Source organism: Rhinopithecus roxellana, chromosome 14 (assembly GCF_007565055.1).
Source record: "Rhinopithecus roxellana isolate Shanxi Qingling chromosome 14, ASM756505v1, whole genome shotgun sequence".
Classification (NCBI taxonomy): domain Eukaryota; kingdom Metazoa; phylum Chordata; class Mammalia; order Primates; family Cercopithecidae; genus Rhinopithecus; species Rhinopithecus roxellana.
The window spans coordinates 87,240,865-87,265,622 of NC_044562.1; the positions used below are offsets into that span (position 1 = coordinate 87,240,865).

The 24,758-nt window shown below is 39.0% G+C and overlaps 1 protein-coding gene across 6 annotated transcripts in view; it reads left to right on the forward strand.

The window, feature by feature from the left end:
* The window catches only part of SPATS2L (spermatogenesis associated serine rich 2 like), a 178,365-nt gene that overhangs the window by 75,966 nt on the left and 77,641 nt on the right, over window positions 1–24,758 (forward strand). For all 6 annotated transcript variants that reach the window (XM_030916328.1, XM_010373603.2, XM_010373613.2 and 3 more), the window contains one exon: window positions 6,227–6,287. In XM_030916328.1, coding sequence (XP_030772188.1) covers window positions 6,249–6,287 — 39 coding nt within the window. In that variant the 5' untranslated portion in view covers window positions 6,227–6,248. The remainder of the gene's footprint in view (window positions 1–6,226; window positions 6,288–24,758) is intronic.

Below are 24,758 nucleotides of genomic sequence, written 5' to 3' on the forward strand. Positions count from 1 at the left end.
ATCATGGGAAATTTTGCGTTAATAACCTTGAAAATTTTGTTAAAATCATTACTCAAAATGTTTTCTTATGTATTTCCTATGGTTTCTTAAATCCAGTTCAAGGAAAGTGATGTAATACCCGAGAACAGGAAAGTAAACCTAAGAGCATTAATGGGTTTCAGAGAAACAAAAGTGAAACTTTATTACTGCCTATACCATCAAACAGGAGGGAGAAAGGAGACAAGCAAGTCAGAAAGCGATTTGATAGCTCAGTACATTGATAGAACTTTGCATGTTTTATGTGATTGCATTAGAAACATAAATATGTATTTTTAAAACTTTACAGACTGTCATACATATTAAACTTTGTTGAATTGTATCAGTTGGAAATACTGAGACAAACATATTTACCAGAATTTCTATTATTTGGGTTTATTTTTCATAAAAAAATGTTTATCTTTGTTCTAAGCTGATAGATTTTCTGGCTACTGTTAATGCATGTTGTGTAAGATTTTTGCTTAGTGATCAGTTCAATACACTTTTGTGTTTGAAGTGATTGGTGGTAACCGTATTTGTGGTTCATAAATTTTATCCTAGAAAAGTATATACAGATGATGTATTAAAATGGTGAAAATCTTTTCTTTATGACTAATATGTTTCCCTAATAAGTTTTAACAATTTCCTTGATCCCTATTTTTCTTTAAGACATACATAAAAATTAGATGATTGTATCTATATATGTTTGTAATGGTATTCCTGAAATCTAAATAGCAATTTTAGGGAAAAAAGTTTTAAAAAAATGTCTAAGTTGTTGAAATGTTGCACCAGTATCAGGACTTTTATTTCTGAGTATCTTAATTTTGTGTTGATTCATTGGTATGTATAAAACATGTATCCATGGACTTGAATAGCCCTCAGTAATTGGTCTGTTCCAATAACAATTTCAAATGATAATAACGAGGAGAAACCAGGTTCTTCTCAAGAAGTCAAAGATCCCTGTACCTTTCTTATAGATTTAAAAGCTCTTGTGGTCGATGCATGTTAAGGTGTGAGTATTCGGTCATGTTTGGCAGTGATACACTACCAAGCATGATGACCAAGATGTTAGGGAGAAGGTCTGTCGTCCCCAGACACCTGTTACTCACTGTAGGTCCTAAAAATCACAGCATTAGAGGCTTCTTGGGCTTACCTAGATGTCTGCACCTTGGAGGACTGAGGCTTCACGTTGCTAAACTCTGGGCCTGTCATGTGAAATGAGGTGAAAATATATTGAAAAGTTTCTTGACTACTTTAAACAATTAAGATTCAGATGAAATTGAGCTGACTGAGCAGATAGAGTTCATAGCAGAAAAGAGAATCTCAAAATAGGGACACAGCCCAGTTTCATTTTCATAGCAGGGAGGGTCAGCTCAGTAAAGGTAATGAGCACATGATGTTATGCAAGGGCAAGGTGGGCTTCCGGACATTCTGGAGGGACTAGTGCCAATGGGAGGGTGCAGACACTCAACAAGGACCTTCAGGACACACTGAGAATAACCTTGCCTGTCCCACAGTAAGATTTTATTTTACTGTGATGTGGAGAGGGTATTGGAACCCACCTGGAAGGTAGAGCCTGTAGAAGCAGCCTTCCACATGGGAAAAATAATTGAGAGTAAAATGGACAAGGAATGGGTCCCTATAATTATTTTTATCTTATCTTCCCATCTGAAAAACTTAAAATAGCCCCATTCTACGCTCACGGCCAGCATTTTCCTTCCACAAAAAAATAAAATTATGATTTGAATAAAATTGTAACTAATCTTACTAACATCAGTCTCAAAGAAGAGTCTTCCTTGAGTTAGACTTTGAGGTCAAAGAGAAAAAGAATTGCCAAGGAGGTTGTGAGTGTGTGTGCGTGTATGTTTTCTTATGAATATAGCTTACCATCCATTGTCACCATGTCTTCAGATCTCATGAATTTTCTGTCTTCAATGGAATTGCTTCCTGATTCCCCTGCGGATTATAACATTTCAGCTTTAGAAAATGCTGCATATCCAAACCCTAGACATCAAAGCCCAAATGCAAAACAAAGCAAAAGCTTCTATTAAATTTCACATATCTGTAATGGCAAAATTAGATGTGTCCAGAAGAATCAGCTGATCTGGTCTATTGAAAGGCATTGTGGCTCACAGATTCATTCTTAATGGCACCAAATTCAGCTGTCACCATTCAGTTCTTCATAGTTCTTAGGTATACTCTCTCTCTTCTCCCCCCCACCCCCCCATATACACATTCATATACTATCACACACTGAAAAATTCATATATATACAGTGTATGTTTACATAATACTAAAACTTTCATTTGAATAAGAAAGTCAGCCATCCGGAAATCTTCCAATATAATGATTGCAGACCATCTTGCAGGCTTGTAATGACCAACGAAAGGCTTCACTTTCCATCCATGGCTTGTAAACAAAAGCACCTAATTATTTGTTCTTGTACTTCACACATCATTCGTGTCCACTATTAGAAATAATCAGAAAAGAATCCTTTATTTACAAGTGAGTAACTTTCAGGGGCAGGAATAAGTAAAAATAAAATTCAAGTGTTATTTGCCAACTATTAGGTTGGTGCAAAAGTATTTGTGGCCTTAGCCATTACTTTCTTTTTTTTTTTTTTTTCATACTATAGTTTTTATTATGGACAAAAACCCAAATACGTAAAGGAAATAGGAAGTCTTCAGATATCACAAAATAACTTCTTTTTTTGTTTGTTTGTTTGCTTCTTTGTTTTCTTTGTTTTCTTTTTCTTTTTTATTACACTTTAAGTTCTAGGGTACGTGTGCACAACGTGCAGGTTTGTTACATATGTATGCATGTGTCATGTTGGTGTGCTGCACCCATTAACTCATCATTTACATTAGGTATATCTCCTAATGCTATCCCTCTCCACTCCACCCACCCCACAACAGGCCCCAGTGTGTGATGTTCCCCTTCCTGTGTCCAAGTGTTCTCATTGTTCAGTTCCCACCTATGAGTGAGAACATGCGGTGTTTGGTTTTGTTCTTGTGATAGTTTGCTGAGAGTGATGGTTTCCAGCTGCATCCATGTCCCTACAAAGGACGCAAACTCATACTTTTTTATGGCTGCATAGTATTCCATGGTGTATATGTACCACATTTTCTTAATCCAGTCTGTCACTGATGGACATTTGGGTTGGTTCCAAGTCTTTGCTATTGTGAATGGTGCCGCAATAAACATACGTGTGCATGTGTCTTTATAGCAGCATGATTTATAATCCTTTGGGTATATACCCAGTAATAGGATGGCTGGGTCAAATGGTATTTCTAGTTCTAGATCCCTGAGGAATTGCCACACTGTCTTCCACAATGGTTGAACTAGTTTATACTCCCACCAACAGTGTAAAAGTGTTCCTATTTCTCCACATCCTCTCCAGCACCTGTTGTTTCCTGACTTTTTAATGATGGCCATTCTAACTGGTGTGAGATGGTATCTCATTGTGGTTTTGATTTGCATTTTTCTGATGGCTAGTGGTGATGAGCATTTTTTCATGTATCTGTTGGCTGTATAAATATCTTCTTTTGAGAAGTGTCTGTTCATATCCTTTGCCCACCTTTTGATAGGGTCGTTTGTTTTTTTCTTTTAAATTTGTCTGAGTTCTTTGTAGGTTCTGGATATTAGCCCTTTGTCAGATGAGTAGATTGCAAAAATTTTCTCCCATTCTGTAGGTTGTCTGCTCACTCCGATGGTAGTTTCTTTTGCTGTGCAGAAGCTCTTTAGTTTAATTAGATCCCATTTGTCAATTTTGGCTTTTGTTGCCATTGTTTTTTGTGTTTTAGACATGAAGTCCTTGCCCATGCCTATGTCCTGAATGGTGTTGCCTAGGTTTTCTTCTAGGGTTTTTATGGTTTTAGGTCTCACATTTAAGTCTCTCTTCCATCTTGAATTAATTTTTGTATAAGGTATAAGGAAGGCATCCAGTTTCAGCTCTCTACTTATGGCTAGCCAGTTTTCCCAGCATCATTTATTAAATAGGGAATCCTTTCCCCATTTCTTGTTTTTGTCAGGTTTGTCAAAGATCAGATGGTTGTAGATGTGTGGTATTATTTCTGAGGGCTCTGTTCTGTTCCATTGGTCTGTATCTCTGTTTTTGTACCAGTATCATGCTGTTTTGGTTACTGTAGCCTTGTAGTATAGTTTGAAGTTAGGTAGCATGATGCCTCTAGCTTTGTTCTTTTGGCTTAGGACTGTCTTGGTGATGCGTTAGCCATTACTTTCAATGGCAAAAATCACAATTACTTTTGCACCAACTGATTCTCCTATATGCCAAGTCAAGGGATATAGAACTTACCGATAGACTGGGCACTTTTGTGGAGCATTTCGGAAAGTGCTGCTTTACTGGAAGCAAGTATGCAGGGTCTCTCCTGCTAGCATGTCCAAATGCTTGTGTCAGTGGCAGTATTATTTAGAAACTTATAAAAATAAAATCTTACTCTTCCTAATATTTGATAATTTGTCTCTCTGGATTCCTAGTTGAGAATAATTTGAGTAGTAATAGAGTTAACATTACATATTACCAAGCTTTCATCCTAAAATCAGCAAAAGATAATGGATCTGAATTTATGCTCTATTTAAGATGTAGGTGTAAAATAAAATAGTGGGGAGGAATCAGAGAATTTTTGCAAGTTATTCCTAGCATGTGTCTACTCTGGAGGTGGGGACACTCTTTATAACAAAAGCAAAAGAATATAAGAAAGTGTTTCAGTGGTTCTTGATTGACAAAAACCATTCAACATGCAAATAGGTGGTATATGTTGGCCTGACTGGCTGCTAATTTCTGAACCAATCTGTTTGTGCATTTAAGTCATTTATTCTCTATTTCAAAAAGATTGAATCTGTTAAAGTCTTAAGATTTGTCTTCCATTATAATGGTGAAAGATTTTGACCAGATAAGGGAAAAGAAAACACAACAGCTTGATTTTGGGAACACAGATCTTCTCAGAGGGGCCACTTTACAAAGGAGATTGGACAACAAAGGCAGAAAACCTGAAGATTTTGAATAAACAGAAGGATTATGGGCAGTTTTAAGGGTCCGTTTGAAAATGGAGATTAAGAAATTATGGACAATAAAAATTATGGTGAAGATACATATGTATTGATCTGGAATGTTGCTCATGATGTGTTAGTAAGTGAAAAAACAAATTTAAAACTGTTATATTCTGTTGAGTAAGGCAGGAGAGGTGGCAGCTTTAGATATGGTGGTCAGTGAAGCCCTCTTGGAAGAGGTGATACTCGAGCTAAGATGAAGACTGCAGAGGACAGGCACAGTGGCTCACGCCTATAATCCCAGTGTTTCGAAAGGCTGAAGGGGGAGGATTGCTTGAGCCCAGAAGTTTGAGACCTGCCTGGGCAACAAAGTGAGACCCTTGTCTCTGCAAAAAGTACAAAAATTAGCTGAGGGCAGTGGTGCATACCTGCAGCTCCACCTACTTGGGAGGCTGAGGTGGCAGGATCGCTTGAGTTGAGGAGATCGAGGCTGCAGGGAACTGCGATCACGCCACTGCATTCCAGTCTGACAACAGGTAGGTTTTCCTTTAGATTTGTTTTGAGACAAGCTCAAAAAAAAGATTTTGAGGCCGGCCCCCAAAAAAAGACTATAGGAAAGGAACAACCCTGCAAAGATCTGAAATTAGAGCATTCCAGATAGAGAGAAAAGTTGGGGAAAAAAAAGACAAGAAAAGAAGTTGGGGGTGGATTCTTATGTTTAAACCTGGAGTAGTTTCCTCCTGTTTCTTCCTGCAGTGCTTGGTATTGTTATGTACATATAGGAGAGATATATTCAATAAATGTTTGTTAGATTACCTAGGAGCCGATAAAAGCTTTGAGACAGTGAGGACTGTGATGACAATACTTAGTTAAAATAGGTACAATTTCCCTTCTCTCTATTTTTGACCACCTTTCTTCTACATAATAGGAAGAAACACAATTTAGATAAATTCCCATCTGTCTTTGTCATTTTTCATGTCAATACAGTATGAATAAAAGATTTTACTTTGTCTTCTAGAGTTATTGTAACATGCTTTTAGAACATATCTAAGTCAGATGCCTAGCTTGAAAGTATTTTTATATTCTAAAATGATATTTATGATTATGACCGAATGAAGTTGTTTACTATGTCAGAAGAGAGTAAAAAAATAACACATTGAGAAATCAATTTTAAAACTTAATCTTTTTTCTTTCTTTATAGGGCCTATTCCACTAGAAGCAAGATGGCTGAACTCAATACTCATGTGAATGTCAAGGAAAAGGTAAGATCAAGTTATATATTGGCTCACAGAAACTCCAAACTGGGTAATACAGTCCCTAGCTGGTAAAAACTCAGTTACAATGGAGAAAGGGAAAATAGTTTTGGGGGATATGTAGTAAGTTTGCCATACCAGTGAACCGTTGAGCAGAAAGAATCATAAGTAATGTTTACTGAAAGCATGTTAAGCATATGACACTCATTTTTTCATTTACTCTTGACCATAACCCCATAAAGAAGATACTGTTGTTATTTCCATTTTACAGAGGTGGAAGTTGAGAAACAGAGACGTTAAGTAATTTGGCTAAGTTCACGTAGCTGGTAAACAGCAGAACTGGGATTTGAACCCAGGCGGTGTGCCATTCCACAGTTCATACTCTTCACCCCCACGCTGGGTTACATCTAGGAGCAAGGGTATTATATTATCTCTTCAGAAAGGGACTCAGAGAGACATCCAGTGTAACACCTGGTGGTCATGCTGGGCAGCCTTTGACGTTTCTTTCAACGCTGAGAGTTCATGATTCTGAAAATCCCCACTTCTCATGATTTGTTGGAGACTGATTCCATTTCAGAGCTCTTTCCAAGTCTATGCTGCGTCCTCCACTGAGGGTCAGAATCCCTCACTTGCCACATATGCTGCCTTGCACTGTTAGCTCTTAAGGATCATAAACTGTAGACCATGAAGATAAATTTGTCCAACCCATTTGTCTGACACCATAGGAACTGAGGCCCTAGCACTGGTTTGCCAGTGGTTTTACAGGCATGTGGGAGAGTCTAGACAGGAGCCCAAGCCACCACAGTGCTGGTGCACCTTCCACAGTGTCACCCCACAGCCTTCTCTGGACTGTAAACCATGTGAGGGCAGGGGTTTGTTTTTCATCTCTTTGTATCCTCACCATACCAAAAATACAGAGTGAAGGATGAGAGAAGTGACATTTGTGAAGCTCTTACTATTTTTTCTTTCACTTAGCAACGGGGTAATAGACCCAAACACCACTCTAGATGCCAGGGGTATGGCGCTGAACATGTGGATGAAGTTCCTGCTCCCATGGAGCTCATATTTTAGGGCAGGGAAGCAGAGAGTAAACACAAGAATATCTAAATGAACACAATTGTTTCAGGCAGTGATAACGACTGTGGAGAAAACAGCAGGGTGGTGTGATGAAGGGGGAGGCAAGGGGAGGTGGCTGCTCTGTGTGGGGTGGTCAGGGAAGCCCTTTGGAGGAGGTGACATTTGATTGAGATAAAGATGGGGAAAGAAACAACCATACAAAGATCTGAGGACAGAGAATTCCAGACAGAGACAAAAGCAAAGCAGATGCCTAAGGTGGATTAAGTTGAATGTGTTTGACGAGCCAAGTGGTCAGTGTGGTCCAAGTGTGGCAGACAAAGGTGATTGATGATGGGAGATGAAGTCAAAGAATACCGCTTAGAATGCCGGCTCTCTGTCCAGGTCCGTGGATCTCCAAGGGATCGTGGTTACAATCCATGGGTCCATGAATATAGATGAGAACAAATACATTTTTATCTTCACTAATATCTAAATGAAATTTACTAGTTCCTCCAGTCATGAATGTAGGCAAAGGAAAAAAGAAAAACAGAGTAGGGCTGGGTGTGGTGGCTCACACCTGTAATCCCAGCACTTTGGGAGGCTGAGGTGGTTGGATCACCGGAAGTTGGGAGTTCAAGACAGCCTGACCAACCTGGAGAAATGCTGTCTCTACTAAAAATACAAAATTATCTGGGTGTGGTGCCAGGCACACGTAATCCCAGCTACTCAGGAGGCTGAGGCAGGGGAATCACTTATACCCTGGAGGCGGAGGTTGCGGTGAGCCAAGATCACGCCATTGCACTCCAGACTGGGTAACAGAGCAAGACTTCGTCTCAGAGAACAAACAAACAAAAAACCCACAATAGAGCAGCAGTGCCTGTGACTTTCACAATTAAAAATCACAGACATTTTCATATTCAGTTACATTTGTTGCAGATATCCTGAAATGTTGTTTGTTCATCACTACTTCAAACTTACTATAGTTATAGAACCCTGTTACTATATGATGTTATTTGATGTGTTAATAGAGAAGTACATATATTACTATAGCATGTTTGTTTTTATGAATATTCTAAGTATATTTCAATATAAGTAGTTGCCTTTGTAATCACATGCAGTTTATTTCATGAATTTTAAAATGTTGTTTTGAGAAAGACCCCAAAGTCTTCACCAGACTGCCAAAGGAGGTCCATGTCCTGAAAGGTTTGGAACCTTGATACTGCCATGTAGGGCATTATTCAGAGAGCAGAAAGAAACTGCTGGAAGGTTTTAAGCTGGAGTATGACTTGATCTTACATCTTCTAAAAATCTCACCTGGCTCCATCAGTGACTGTGCTACATATTTTATAAATCTTCATATTAAATAACCTTTCTGTTTGATGAGGACACTGAGGCTTTAGGTCAGACTTGTCTTGGTCAAAGTCAAACTCTCAAGAAATGTGGAGGAACAAGGATTCAAACTTAGCTGTGTCTGGTTCTAAAGCCTGTACCCTTTCCACATATTACTGCTTCTCAGGATTTTCCATCAAAATGCCCCCAAGACACAGAAGGACTGATGTGTTACCCCAAGTCTCTGGGCACATGGTCAAAACTAACTTCTGACAACATACAATTTCCTTGGAGTATTATAACGTGTTGTCTTAAAAATTGATGCAAAATTTTTATCCATTGTATTTAATAATATATTCCACACATTATTTCAGTATAAAATCATTGTAACTTTGTGATACTTATTATGAAATATATATACCATTCCTAAAATCCTTGGTATCTTCAAAATGATAAGCGTCTTTTTGTATGCTAATGAGCTGATCTTTGGCTGAGGGCTCTTGGATATCGTCCAATGGGGGCTGGTTGCCCAGGGAACCAACCAGGTGATTAGAGGGTTGGAATTTTCCCTCCACCAAACTGGCAGGAGGGGAGAGGAGCTGAAGGTTAAATTGATCACTGGTGGCCAATGATGTAAGCAGTCATGCCTATGTAACGAAGCCTCCATAAAAACCCAAAAGGGCTGAGCTAAATACTTGGAGGTTTGGCGTGGTGAACCCAGAGAGGGCATGTTAGCTTTGAACCCCTTCCCACATACCTTGCCCTGTGCATCTCTTCTATCTCGTGTTCATCAGTAACCTTAATAATATCCTTTGTAATAAACCAGTAAATGTGTTCTCTAAGTTCTGTGAGCCACTCTAGCAAATTATAGACAGTCCCTGATTTATGGTGGTTTGACTTAAGATATTTTGATTTTATGATTCCAAAAGCCATAGGTACTCAGTACACTCCTGATATTTTTTACTGTTTTTTCCCCAAAATATTTTTGTTCTGTGATTGGTTGAATCCACAGATATGGAGCCTGTGGACATGGAGGGCCAACTGTGCTTGTGCTGGAATCTGAAGTGGGGGGTGGTCTTGTGGAACTGAGCTCTCAATCTGTGGAATCTGATGCTATCTCCAGGTGGACAGTGTCAGAATTAACACTGGGAGAACTAAGTGGGAGAACACTCAGCTGATGTCTGCTGAAGAATCCACTGCTGAAGGATTGCTTGGTGGAGAGAAGTCCCCCACACATATGGGTTACCAGAGGTCCCCAGAAGTATTCTGCATTGTGAGAGTGTAGTAGGAGAAGCTGAGTTTGTTTTTTCCTGTATCTTTACAAACTTACTGGCCATTGAGTTAAAAATAGCAGCAAGATGTCCCTTTTATATCATGGCTTCTTCATATAATGTCTGAACTTAGTCATATATTCAAGTGAGAATATGTATTCCCCAATTTGAGAAGCTGGGTTGGGCGCCATGATGCTGACCAAGGATCGGCAGCCCCTTTGCTAATATCTGCTGAGATAGAACAGCTCCTAGAGTTGGACCATGGAAAGGAAAAGCGCTTTAAAGAATCAGACTCATAGCAATTGATCCCTGCAAAGCATGGCTGGTGGACAGACTAATATGGTAGGCTCAGCAGCCAACATTAGAGTGTTAGAGTGTCTTATTCAAAACAGAGGTGGCATCATGCCAATGAGGGAAAATAGGCTGATCTGTCAGCGCACAGATCATGGAGGTTCAGTGTGAATGCTCCATGCATAGGCTTATGAGCCACAGTCATTCCACTCCTCATGAGCAGTGTCAGATGTCCACGTGACAGTTAACAGTAGTGTTTTCCCACTGCATTTCCATAACTTATCAAAGTGTTGGCACTATTTTGAAAGAGGGTGATGAAAATGGAAGTAGTGCTTCTGTAACTTATTTAGTGAATTCCATCTTCCCATGTCAAAAGGTTAATTGATTTCTCAACTCAGTAAAATAAACCATAATAAACAACTGAAAATTCTGATCGTTTATAATTTTACATTGATTTATTTTAGTATACTTACTGTCCTTAGTTATTAGCTTTCATGGCCTTTTTATGATTAGTTTGTTTCTCAGTCTGCCACACAGAGCAATGACATTTTAATTATGAAAATTAAGAATAATAACAACTGTTATGTCTTAGAGTACAAGATTGTAGAGATCAGATAAAACATCTTTGTAGTGCCGTTGATGCAGTATCTAGTCAAGCACTGTGAGAAATTAATTACTTCATAAGAAGTGTTGGAATCAAATGAGTTAATCAGTTGTCTCTAGTGGGTCCTCTATTGGATGAATTCGAGTAGGTGCTTTGGTGAGGAAATGATTCCTGCCTTCATGCAGCTTTTAGTCCAAAGGAGCAGGTAGCTAATAATTTCAGGTTTAATATTGAAGACAACTGAAACTTAAAATTGACAATCTTTTAACTGTTCATTTTAAAATATCTCTATCTTGTTGGATTATAGCGATAAGGAATTAAATTGAAAATATGGTTGCAATCAGAGTCTGGTCTCTTGAGCATTACATACATCCCCTGCATGAGTCCACCTTTTATACCTTTATCCACTGCCACATCTCCATGCATCTCTCAGTCGCCACCCTGACCTTAAATATGTCTGCCTCCTTTGCAAAGGCTGTTTCATCTGTCTGGGATGTCCTCCTTAGGGACTCACCTCTCTCCTTTCTCTTGCCCTGCCTGAATGATTCACCCTTCTTCTGTCATTCAGCTTGTACTTCTGTGGGGTTCTCTGCATTCTCCACTGCAGCTGTTATTCCAGGGAGTGTAATTGTCGGCTGTGGCTCCGTCTCACCATGTGAGACTATGTGCTTCTTGGAGGCGGTGAATGGTTCTTACTATTACTTATTCTTGGGTTTGATACATAGTTGACCCCCCAGATAGAGTTAGATAAATGAATGAATAATGAATGAATGAACACGCCTGCTTGAATTGTTAAGTTCTTTAGAGACTTCATTTCCCATTTACGATGTTTTGCAAAATCTCAAGTCTTCTTGAAAAATGAAATGTAGGTTAATGGAAATGTCATCTCATTTTAGTACTCTTTTTGCTGTTAAATAAAGCATGTTTTAAATTTCTTGGGTAATTTAAAACAGAAACTTGGGTAACTTATGTTGACTACCTGTGGTTCTTCAGAAAAGTTGTATGTTTACATAATCATACAGGTGGTCTCAGGTAAGCTTCACAATACCAAATGAGGTCCTTTGCTAAGTAACCGGTCATATCCCGCTGCATGAAATAAAAAAGTAAAGAGAGAAAAAAATTCCCCAAATGTCACTTTGTGAAGGTGAGGTATCAGAACAAAATCTTTGGGCTAATCTGATCTTATATATAGGTTTTATATATATAAGGTTTTATATATATGGGGCTTATTCATTTTTAATAGCTTCTTTTCCAAATAATGTATTTTTACAGAAATTGAACACTAGAAATTTATAGATGATTTCAGTGTAGGACTTAATAGTCACCATTAGATTATTTCTGTGTAAAATATGTGGGTACCAAGGTAAATTAGATTTACAAATGCTTAAATGTAATTTTAATTGAATAAGAAAGGATTATTAGAACTAGTATAGATAAAATAGAAATTTTAGTCAGATATTTTTAATGCATTCTCATAAATCAGTTTAAATAGAATACAATTCAGTAGTAAAACTTGATGATGGAAAGTAAAGAAGTTCCTTGTGAATGGGGTTAATAATTGCAAAGTGTCCAATTATGCACTGATAACTAATTCCAATGAGTGGTCCCTAAGCCACACTGGAAGACGCAGTACACTTGGGAGGTGACATCCAACAAGGTAAGGCTGTGGAAAGAGTGTGGAGTTTGGAGACAGAAGTCAGAGATTATTAGTTGAGCATCCTGAAATAAGCCACTTAACTTTTCTGGGCCTCAATTTCCTAATCTGTAAATTGGACATGATAATAAAATCTGCCTCACAAAGTCATCAAGTACAATAATAAATGTAGAGCTGCTTTATGAGCTCTTAACAATATAAACTAGAAAGCATCTGGGGGAGCTTATCTGTTTATTTCACAATTAGAAAATGGAAAAGGAGCTCTAGTTAATTAACATTTTTGTTTGAGGCCAGGCACGGTGGCTCACACCTGCACTTTGGGAGGCCGAGGCAGGCGGATCACCTGAGGTCAGGAGATCGAGACTAGCCTGGCCAACATGGCGAAACCCTGTCTCTACTAAAAATACAAAAATTAGCTGGGCGTAGTGGCGGGCACCTGTAATCCCAATTCCTCAGGAGGCTGAGGCAGGAGAATCACTTGAACCCAGGGGGCAGAGGTTACAGTGAGCCGAGAGCATGCCACTTCACTCCAGCCTGGGCGACAGAGTGACACTCAGTCTTTAAAAAAAAAAAAAAAAAGTTTGAAACTCAAAATATAAATTCCCATAGAACCAAGATTAGAAAGAAAAAGTAAAAAGACCAAATAAGAAAAAGAACATAAAAGTGGACTTGACTTTTTCAAACTTTTATAGCTATTGCTGAGCCTACAAAAAGTAAGCGAGACTAGACAATATGATGATATGGAAATGGGGAACAGCTCAGACTATAATGCCATTGCTGAGCTGCACCACTCACTGGCAATAGCTTTTAGAGCTGTTATAGAGTTAAATTGGTTTATAAACAATAATTGTATAGAATCATTAAAATAAAAAAGGAGGAATCGGAAAAAGGAGAAAAGTCTCTTGTCCAGAGAGGTGACATGTTCAATATCTCTGCAGATAATGGAGATAGAAAGTGTTCATGTCTGTGTGTCCTGGTGTCTGTCCCCAACAGATGAGCAGATTTTTAATTATTTTTGAATCAATATATACTATTTTATTATTTTTTTCTTGTAACTCTCTTGATTTGCATTTTACAAAGTAGTGAAGTATAGTTCAAATCTTTATATGGGGTGGAGTGTGGTCAGAAAAATCCAAGCATTTGGTACAGAAGAAACCCATCGTTATGCACCTTTTAAACATTAACTCCATTTAATAGATAACTTGCTTCATGGGATTTGAGATAAGTTTTAATGCTAAGTAGTTGTTTTGAAAGTGCAAACCATGCAAGCTTTTGGGAAAATTTTGCAGGAGTGTTGAAGTCAATTTAGTCCAACCCTTGGATTCAAACAAGAACACAAGCCACACAGCTTTCAGATTTCACCATGGAACAGGTTCTTGTCATCATTTTCTCATAGGAAAGGGTCATTAAATTTCCCGTTCACAGAAAGGAGAAACATTGACAATAGTTGTTGCCTAATGCTTACGTACAGAACTGCTGTTACTGTTGCTTGGCAACTAGAAGAGATTAGACAAGGAGTCTAAAGGAACTGAATGAATAAATGGAAATGTCAGCATCAGTTTCAGGGGATAAGAAGAAATTTACTATTGTAGGATTAGCATCGCATTGCTTTTTCCAGGCTACATGATTGGAATTCACAGTGTTTCTCTCCTGCTTCTCCTGCCTCCCCACCCCCACTCCTTCCAGTCTTTCCTGGTAGCCCCTGTGCACTGCGGCTGAGAGGTATATATAAGATAGATGATTAATGCTAAAGAATACAAGAGCATGTCAAAAATGAAACCCTTTGGCAGCAGGAAACAGTAACTCTGTTCACAATCCCTTGGGATTTATAGGTACTTTACCAACATTCTAGTTATTTCTCTCCATGATCCTTCGTATTAAAATATTCAGTTTTTACAGAGAAGAAAATGACAATGTTGGAATGTTGTAACAATAGTTCCTTCTCTCCTAACCTTGCACACTGGAAATCTGTTCAGATAGATTAGACAGACAGGTAGACAGACAGACAGACAGATGCATAGACTCAGACCTTAAAATTGTTATTGCTTGTATTATTATTAAAACCACATTTTCCCTATAAGTCATTGCTCCTTAACTTGATTATAAGCTCCTGATGGACTTTTGATTTATTTGTGTACTTAATAGCTCCTATAATAATAATATCATAGACTTTGTGCCCCCCAAATATTGGCTAATTAATCAATGTTAACTAATTTAGCCACTATTGTCTAATGGTAATTCTCAATTTACGGGGAGGAAGAAGGAAGTGGGACATACTTCCTGGGTCTAGGGCAAGTATTAAAATGTCAGTGGGGGAAAAATAGGTATAATTAGAAAAAAAAAAACCCACATACTCGTTTTCTTTTGAGTCCTCCAAGAGACAGATGCCAAGATAAGATGGGATTAGAAGAGATGGCGAAGAGGGTAGGCAGCCAGAGCAGGCAGGGAGAGGCTGTAGACTTCCATACAAATCTGATAGCTTGAAAGAAGAGGGAGAAGAAAGGAAAATCGAGCAGAGAACGCCTCAAACTTACAATGCAGTATTGAATTTCGGCAGGCTGATGAGGAGTGTTTAGGCCAATGTTGCCCACTGGAGGAATGTTCAGAAATGAGCTTTCACTAGTCCCCAGCCTCCTCAGCTGTTAACTAGCAGCCTCCTGGGGGGAGTGTGGCTGGGGTGTAAATGCACTGGGGGACCCAGAGGAGTGGCAGAGGCTGTCAGTCAACTGTATTGATTTCTGTAGCTACCACAATGTCTCAGAGTGTAACACTATATATATATATACACAAATACATATATATACATTTTTTAAAAGGAAATTGGAATACCTATTTTGGAATTCAATTACATGAGAAAAGCTTGACATTTTTATGTTTATTGAAAAGAATAAATTAAAAGTTTGAGAACCATCATTCTAAAGTAATTAGTAAATTAAAATGCAAACTCTAGAATTTCCCATCCTTTAGCAAACCAAGTCTACTGCCACTAGTATGGGGAGCCTTCTCAACTTCTAGGGTGAACAGTGATTCAGTAATCTTATTGTCCATTAAAAATATACTTTGTTTCAAACCACATGTAAACTAACAAAGGAACATCATTATACTGAAAACCTGTGTCCTTTGTGTACAATGTATATACATTGTATTTATTCTCTTGGCTTCAATGTTTTAATCTGCTAAACGATGGGAGTTCACCTAGATGAACTCCAAAATCCTTGGCAGCTCTATCATTGGATGAACCTGTGGTCTTTCCCACCTCCTACGCACTGGCACTGTGAAAGACCAAAAGGGAGACTGTGCTACAGATCAGAGAACATGGGCACCAACCTGAGTCCTGATACAAACTGGTTGCCTCAGGTTGAACTTAGCACATAACCTCTCAGTACGTCAGTTTCTTATAAAATGAAGGAACCTGATTGAACCATCTTAAAAGTCCATGTATGGTTCACTGGCATAACATTTCTGATGCCCTCTTGTCTTAGGAATGCTTTCGAACTCTGCTTCTCAATTCTTGAAGGTAATTATCAAAAATATATTGAAATAATGATTTAGGATCAATTATATAACTTAACGTTTTTCTTTCTTTTTAAAAATACTATGCTAAGCACATTTAACATGAAATTTACCCTCTTATTGTGTTTTTAAATGCCAGTACAGTATTGTTAGCCATAGGCACAGTGCATCTAGAACTTACTCATCTTGCATAACTGAAATCTTATACCCATTGAACAACATTTCTCCATTTCCTCCTCCTTCCAGGCCCTGGAAACCACCATCCTAGTCCCTGCTTCTATGAGTTTGACTATTTTACATGCTTCATATGAAGGGAGTCATGCAGTATTTGTCCTGTGCCAGGCTGATTCCACTTAGCATAGTATCCTCAAGATTCATCAGTGTTGTTGCACATTGCAGGGTTTCCTTTTGTAAGGCTAGATAATATTCCACTGTGTATATATACCACATTTTCTTGATCCACTCATCTTCCAATGGACAATTGTGGTTTTTAAATTTTTTAGTGGCTCAAATTGTAATTTTAGGAATTTGGCAAATGCTGACTGGTTTTAATTCTTTTTTACTGCCTTTAGAGGAAAAGCAAACAAATAAACTCATAAAATCATTGGGAAAACAAGATCTGGCCAATCAGATGATAATTTTGACTGGTATTCAAATCATCGTGCTCTTTTTTAATTGATCAAACCTGTTAAAATAAAAAATGTAGGTGAACAAATAAACTCCCCTCAAAGAGACAGAGTGTGTGCTTCTAGTTTCCATGGTGTTTAAATCATCAGCTTCCTCCACACCACAGTGAAGAAATATCCAAGGTTAATATAATTTAGAGATTAACCCAACTCCCTTATTCTGGTATTGACTGAAAGGTAATTAACTCCTTTGTTCTGGTTTTGATTAAAGGGTAATAGTGACTTATGCCTTTATGGTACTCTTTATCTGAAAAGTTCTGTGAATCAGCAGGAAAAAAAATCCCTCAGGGAGAGTAAATGTCAATAATTACCATTTCCCCCCCAACCCCTGCCCCCAAGTGGAGACTTTAAATTGCAAAGAAGATGAGAAGAAAGATTTTACTGAATATTCTAAGTTAGAAGCAGAAGATTAAAGTGTCTTAGTTTCTACTCTGATTAAAATACCAGAAACAAAATGCCTTGAATGAAGATAACATTTTCTTGTCCTCAGTAATAAATTCAAATACAGAATTCATGAGCAATAGTGGCCAGACAGAGTATTTACCTAAGTCCTAATACCGTGTAGGTATAACCAGCTGGCTGAAAACAGACTTCCAGTGGACTCAAGGACTCAGTGTACCCTAAAATTATGTGCAAGTCTAACTGGTAGTTCTGGGAAAATATGAGAAGAATCAAGAACAATTATAGAAAACATGTAGGTATATACTGAATATATGCTAGCTAAATGGGTAAAATGAGATATGTATTAGGCTTATTGCTTGTTTAAATGTAGGTCAGAGAGACTGTTGCTAACAATGATTTGATAGTTATATGTATATATTTAAACTTCCCAGTGTCAGATTAAAAATCAAAATTCTGATATAAAAAGTTGATCATGGACTAAATTTAAAGATTTAAGAACTTTAGTTCATTTTAATTTTACTTTTTTGTGTGTGGGAGACTGAAATTTTATTATTACTCAAATCAGTCTCCAATTTTACTATTTCTTTAGATAGGAGAGAAGTCCATTTGAATATCTCTTACTCTATAAGTCATCTGCTCATTTCTAGGAATTAAAGAAGTTGTATCTAACATAAACTATTGGTTTTCATTTAGTATTATTATAACTGTTAAATAAATTTGCTTTTATTCCAAATGTTCAGTGACCGGACAAAGTACAGATGAAGAATTGGTAAAAAGAAATCTGGGTTGTTGATTTCATTAACTTTAACTATTCAAAGCCAACCATGTTTTTCAAAGAGGCAACAATAGTATCTTCCTGCATTAAAAGATGGAGCCTGCCTCTCCCCTTAAAACTGGGCAGACTTTTGTAGCTGGTTGACCAGTATAGTAGGAAGGAAAAGACTTTTCCAAAGCCAGGTGATTCTGCTACTTCTTCACCAGGTGGGATATTGCAGTGGCTCTCTGGTCTGCCATGTAAACAGTCTTGACTGTTGCACCATGCTTCAAGGAAGCCCAGACTAGCCCATCAACACAGACCACTTGGAGAAACCTTCAGACTGCACAGAGAGAGAGGCTCAGACACACCCCATCTGTACCAGCATCCCTCTCCCCCACCATCCGTCTCCATGAGAGACCCCGAGGCAGACTACTCTGCCAAATTCCTCCCTAATTCCTAAGCCACAGAAATAGTGAAAAATAGATTGTTGTTCTGAGCCACAAAATTTTGGACACTTGTTATGCAACAGTGGATACCTGGGATACCCTCTTACAGAGAGAGAGTGCCCGCTCGAAGAGTTTTGCTTTACAGAAAGTAAAACTGTTCTAAACTAGAACTGCTATTTTTGAAATTATAGTAATATATAAATAATGGAGAGGTGTGGGTGTGTAGTTAGTACACTCAGGTAAATGAGTTGACAGGTGAGCAGTTATACCTAAAAAGAGATCTGTCCTGTGCCACCTTCTCTCCTTTGTCTCATCCAGTGTCCCTTACCTATCTTTCATGATTTCTCACTCACGGTCCTCAATTCTGGATGGATATTAGAGTCCCTGGGAAAACTTTTTTTTAAAAGGAGTGCCAAGTCCCAGATTTGATAATCTGGAGTGGGGCTCAGGTGTAGCTATATTTTGAAAAATCACCAAGTAATTTCAGTTTGCAGCCAGGGTTGAGACTCACTTTGATGCTGATGGTGCCAAAATCTCTATCCCTGGCTCAATTCTTTTCTGGAGCTCCAGATTTACAGATTCAGCTGCCTGTTAGATATCTGGACACGGATGTCTCACAGACTCCTGAAAGAGTAAAGCTACCACCACTGGTCCGTTCTCAGGAAATGATCCCACCAGCCACATAGACAGTCGAGCCAGAAACCAAGGAGTCACCCATGTTTCTTCATTTTCCCCATTCCCTGCATCTAGTTAATCGCAAATCAATTGCTTCCTCCCAAGAAATTTGTGAGTCTTTTTCTACACTGCCCCATCTTGGTCCATTTTCTCTCCCCTGGACACTGTTGGAATCCTAACAGGCATCCATTTGATCTCCTCCAACACATTCATAAAGAAACTGGAATGACCTTTAATATGCAAGTGTCATGTTCCTCTCCTGAGTAAAGCCCTTCAATGGCTTGCCCTTAGAATAAACCTCAAAATTATAATAAGGCTTCCAGGACCTTGCCCACTTTTGCCTTGTGCCTTTCTTCTCCAGCGTCACCCACAGTCCCCCTCCTTTTCATACTTAATGCTCCAGCAATCTTTGACCTTCATTCCTTTGAGCATGCTCTTCCAGTCACTCAATCCTATCTGTTCATAGACGTTGTGCCCTCTTCCTGGAATGCTCCACCTTCCCTCCCATTCCCCTTGCCTAACTATAGTGCTACTAACCCATCGTTCTTGTTTTAAGCTAACTTCAGTCCTTGGAGGGGGCTTCCCTTACTCTCTAGACTAGGACAGGTCCCCTGTTATAGATGCCAGAGCATCCTCACTGCTTCTTCTATAGCATTCATCAAACATTTGCCTTCCTAGACTATAAACCCCAGTACATCTGTCACTGCTGCAGTCCAGCTTCTGAGTCTGTGCATTGTGACTGACTGGAGAAATGAATGAACAAGTATTAAAAGATTAATTTCAACTTTGAGGGAAGTTTTTATGATAATACTCTGGCCTCTATACTTGGCCATGGCCTATACAAAATTCAGATAAACAAATCTAAGATATAGAGGATGTTGACTAATTTTTAAAATGATACAAAATTGGAAGGAATGGCTGAAACATTCCTGTTTATGATGGGACAAAATTCAAGGTTCCAAAACATAACAGCTGGCTGGAGTGATGAGTCAGAACTTACATACTGAAATTTAAGAAAGATGAATATAAAATCATACCTTTGTGTTCTAGTCATTGCACAAGGCCAGGGGACACTTGTCTCAAACTCAATGGAAGGAAAGTTAGTAGCAAGTAACTTGCATTTGACCTAGTGATTAATTAATGTGGCTCCTAAAATTGCGAATGTCACCTTAGACTCCTTTAATGGATAAATGGGGTCCAACCAAGGCAGGTGCAGGTCTCACAGTCCTCTGCTGTAATCCAACCACTTCTGGAGCAATGTACTTCTTTTACAGCACCATATTTTAACAGGATATGCTCAGAAGAGCTTGATCAGATAGTAAAAACTTGGGAAGCACAGCTTATGAAAAATTGCAAAAGAGCGTATTTACTCTATAAAGATGGAATTGTGGAGAACACTTTAGTTCTTTTTAAAAAGCAAAGGGCTGGACTGCAGAAAAGGGGTTATACTTACACACCAGCAGGCAGGACTGGGACCACAGACTGGCAATGTCTAACATCCCTTCTCTGAGCATGTCCTTATCATCAACCTCTCTCATCGTCTAACTGTCTTTAACATCTGTTCTTTCTCGTCCCTTAGCCTCTCTCTAGTCTTCCAATTCATCGCCCCCACTTTATAGACCACAGATGCCTTCATCAGCCACCTTAGTGATACGCAGCCCCTGTGTTTCAGAGCCCTAAAATCTACCCCTACATTTCTTACAGTTTGTAACCATGGATCGTTCTGTTGCTCCTGCTTCTGGCTTGTTGAGAATTGTTGGGGAAACCATGCCGATCGGCACCGTAACAGATCTGTGCAGTCCAGCACCGTGGACCCACAGGCCTGCTCAGCAGTCCGTCGTTCGTCAAGGTCGTTTCCTATCTCATTCCCATAAGGGCAGCTCTAAACCTTTCTCCACTTTTTAAGCCCCAAAGCGAATTCTAAAACTCTTACACAGAGGAATGGTTTCCATAAATTTTCCCCTTCACAATCTGAAATTTTTATTATGTCTTCACTCTCCCTTCTTCTCCTTTTCTCCTTTCTCTGAATTCTTAGAAAAACAGAAGAACCTCCCTTCCATTCCACATGGGTTTTGATGATGTTTCTCGTATTTCCGGTGGAAACTCACTTCATAATTTATCTCCTCTCTTCCCCTCTTCTAATTCTTTCTCACTGCCATCTCCTTCCCTCCATCAGTGAACACGCTCACACAGTTTGGGGAGATTAATTGTGCAATAACTGTTTTAAGATGGATTGGAGAGAGGAGAAACTAAGCCAGAGAATCCCATTAGGAGGCCTTTTCCAGAGTCCAGGTGAAAGACAGGGGAGCCTGTCCAGGTTAATGAAAGAAAGAATAGAGAGCAGGTAAGATTCTGAGAGGACGTTGTTACCAGAATGATGTGCTAGTTATTTATGACTTTGCCTTATTTTCCTTACTCTTTTGTCAGCTCGTTGGATGCAAAGATTGTGTCAGATTCATTTCACTTTCCCTCACAAAATGTGGCTTGAATGAGTGAATGGCTACAATTCCCCCAAACCTTTGTGGAAAGGGTTGCCATCTGGAAGGTATATATTTTTAAGAGGTGATAGTTGGTGGGATAGGGAAAGACATCTTCTTATAAGGAGGGAGGAAGAGAAGAGTAGGCCTTTGTTTCTCAAAGTGTGGTCCATTGTATTCATTTCCGGTTGCTGCTGTAACAAACTGCCACAACTTCAGCAGCTTAAAACAACACACATTGATTATCTTCTAGTTCTGGAGGTCAGAAGTCCGAATGGGTCTCCTTGGGCTGAACTCAAGGTATCCGTTCTGGAGCCCTGGGAAGAATAATCTTCCTTGCCTTTTCTAGCTGTTAGAAGCTGCCTGCATTCCTTGGTTTGTGGCCCCTTTTGTCTTCAAACCCGGAGAGACTGGCCAAGCCTTTCTCTCATTGCATCACTGTCACACTGACTGTCTTCCATCTCCATCAAATTATAAGGACCCACCGAGATAATCCAGGATGATCTCCCCATTTGAAGGTCAGCTAATTAGCAACCTCAATTCCATCTGCAAATTCAGTTTGCCACGTAACCTAACATGTTCACACGTTCCAGGGGGATAAGGCCATGGATATCTTTGGGGGGCCATTATTCTGCCTACCACATCCCTGGACAAGCAGCATTTACATCAACTGGGAGCTGATTAGAAATGTAGAATTCAGGACCCACTCCAAGCCTCTGAATCAGAATCTTCATCCCAATCAAATCCCCAGGTGATCAGAATGTATTTTAAAGTTCGAGAAGCCACAACTAGACCGTCTCTAAGATCCTTCCCACTTTTACTTCCCATAATTCTATAAAAACTGTTTCTTTTTTCCATCTTCAAATCTGCATTATTCTTTCTCCTCCTGGTTTCCTGCCCAAAAAAAAAAAAAAAAAAAAAAAAAGTTAATTTTGATTTGTACCCCTGGTGTTAATTCCCCAAAAGTCAGCCAAGTAGAACATGACAACACCTCATGCATATTTTTTGCTGGCAGGAAGTAGATGTTAGAAAAGGCAATTAAATTATGGAATTATCCATGATGCAAAGGTACTGGTCTGCAAAGAGTATTTTCTTCCCCAAGAAAATTCATAGGAAAACTACCTCCATTACTGTGTAGATATTAGTGGCCCAGCAAGTGAAGCAAAGCATACACAGATGAGCTGTTTTTAAGGCATCTCTGAATGGCTCAGCATTTGAGAAATGTGACCAAAGCTGATTATAAAACTCCTTTCAAAGTTGCAGGAACGGCAAACCCATAAATAACTCCATTTCCCATTGGTGTGAGGAGGAGGTTGCTGGCTGCTTGATTGCTGTCCTTATCATAGGGGATAAGGTTAAGCTCACCTCCAAGATTGCAGGCTTCTTAAGGAATGAGCCAGCCATATGCTGTGCCTGGCACCCAGGAGGCACTCCATACATTTTGGGCCTGAATCCATTAAGCTTTTTAATAGTGTGTAATACTTAATTCTTAATTAGAGATGCACTTAAAAATGAATAAGTAAAACTAGAATATGTCAGTAACCATCTTACTGGACTCCCTGCTTCCTTTTACTCATTCAGTCAGTCATCCATTCTGCAAACATTTATGAATCATCTACTGAATGCCACCCATTGCTCTAGACCCTGTGGATATAAAGATATGCTCCCTGTCGCTCAGTAGAACAAGAAGTCACATAAGTAAATAATGGTGGCAACGTCAGTGCTGGAAGAAGTGTGTGAGCAGAGGTCTCAGGCCTCTCTTCTCCCAGCTGCCATGTACATTCTAATGGGACTTATCTTTAAAATCTTCCTTTTCTCACCTTTGCCAATCGGGATTAATTATTTAGCTTTATTATTTTTATTTCCAGCCCTGGCTATTAATGTTGCCTCCAGGCATACCATACTTTCTCTAGAAAATGAAACCCTCTCAAACTAGCACAAGTTAAAAAAAAAAAAGAGAGAGAGAGAGGTTATTATTATAAAAGTCTGGCAGCGTCTCATGAGACTTCAGGAAAAGTTAAAGGAACAGGAAAGAGAAAGTGAGGCAGCTGCAAGTCCAGCCTCTCTTCCTCTGCTCTCCAACTTCTCTCCCTTTGTGTTGAATAGTTCAGACCTTCAAGGCAGAGGGTCTAATTGGCTCACTTTGTCTTTTCTAGCCAGGCCACTTCCTGACCACTGTAATTGTCACTGTGTTCTGTTGATTGCTGCCTTCATAGCACTCACCTAGCACAAGTTGCAGTGATATATTTTAATTTCTATGTTTATATCCATTTCCCTCTCTAGTTTTGGCAGTGACCATATCTGTTTTGTTATGGCTGTATCCAGCCACTAGTGCAGTGCCTGATCATAGTAGATGTTTAGTAAATAATTAAATGAAAGAAGAAGAAGGGGATAATATCACATTAACCACCCTAAAGATAGACTTAGGCTTCCTCATTGTACCAGTTACACCATAGAGAAGGGAAAAGTAGGGACAGAGTCTTGGGTCCACGGACCCCTTAGCAAGTCTGTGGAGGGAGGAGGTTCTCTTAAGAAAAAGGGTAGACAGGGTAATCTTCCCCCAAATACATCTTGACCAACATTCAAGCCACATGGTCTTTCCACTTCAAAGCCACACCTGAAGGGACCCTTAATGCAAATGCTCCCGCTTTTTTTCTTTTTAAAATCTATTGAGTAGCTAATATATGCCAAATTATATAGGAAACACTTTGCAGGCATCATCCCTTTCCATTTTTACACAGACTCTAGAAGATAATATCCTCATTTTACAGCTACAGAACCAAGTTTCAAAAATTTAATTAGTTCACCCAAGGTCATAGAGCTAGAATGTAGCAGAGCCAAGATTAGAACATAGGTCTGTCTAACTCCAGCGCTCTTTCCATGACATTTGGCTCTCAATAAAGTACTCTCCCTTACTCGGGCAAACTTAATTCCTTCTCTGTAGCAGCACAGTGCCCTGTTCGTAAGGACAATACAGCACTTATTACCTACTTTTATTGTAGACATTTCTGGCTCCACTGCTAAACTATGCCTCCTTACAGCAGAACTATATCTGGTTTTTCTTTGTATCCTCAGCTCCTGTCATTTAATAGGGGCTCAGCCAACGTCTGTCTGCTAAGGTGAGCCTTGGAAGGATAGACAGGCAGTTACTGTGCTTTTTCATATTTTTAAAACTCCACAAAATACCATGAGTACCTTATTGTACAGAAATAAAATTGTAAGAATGTAAAAATCTCATAAATATTCCTCCAGTCTCTGTTATTGAAATTTGAAGAACACATATATGTTCTCCCTACCCATATTATGCTTAATGACATCA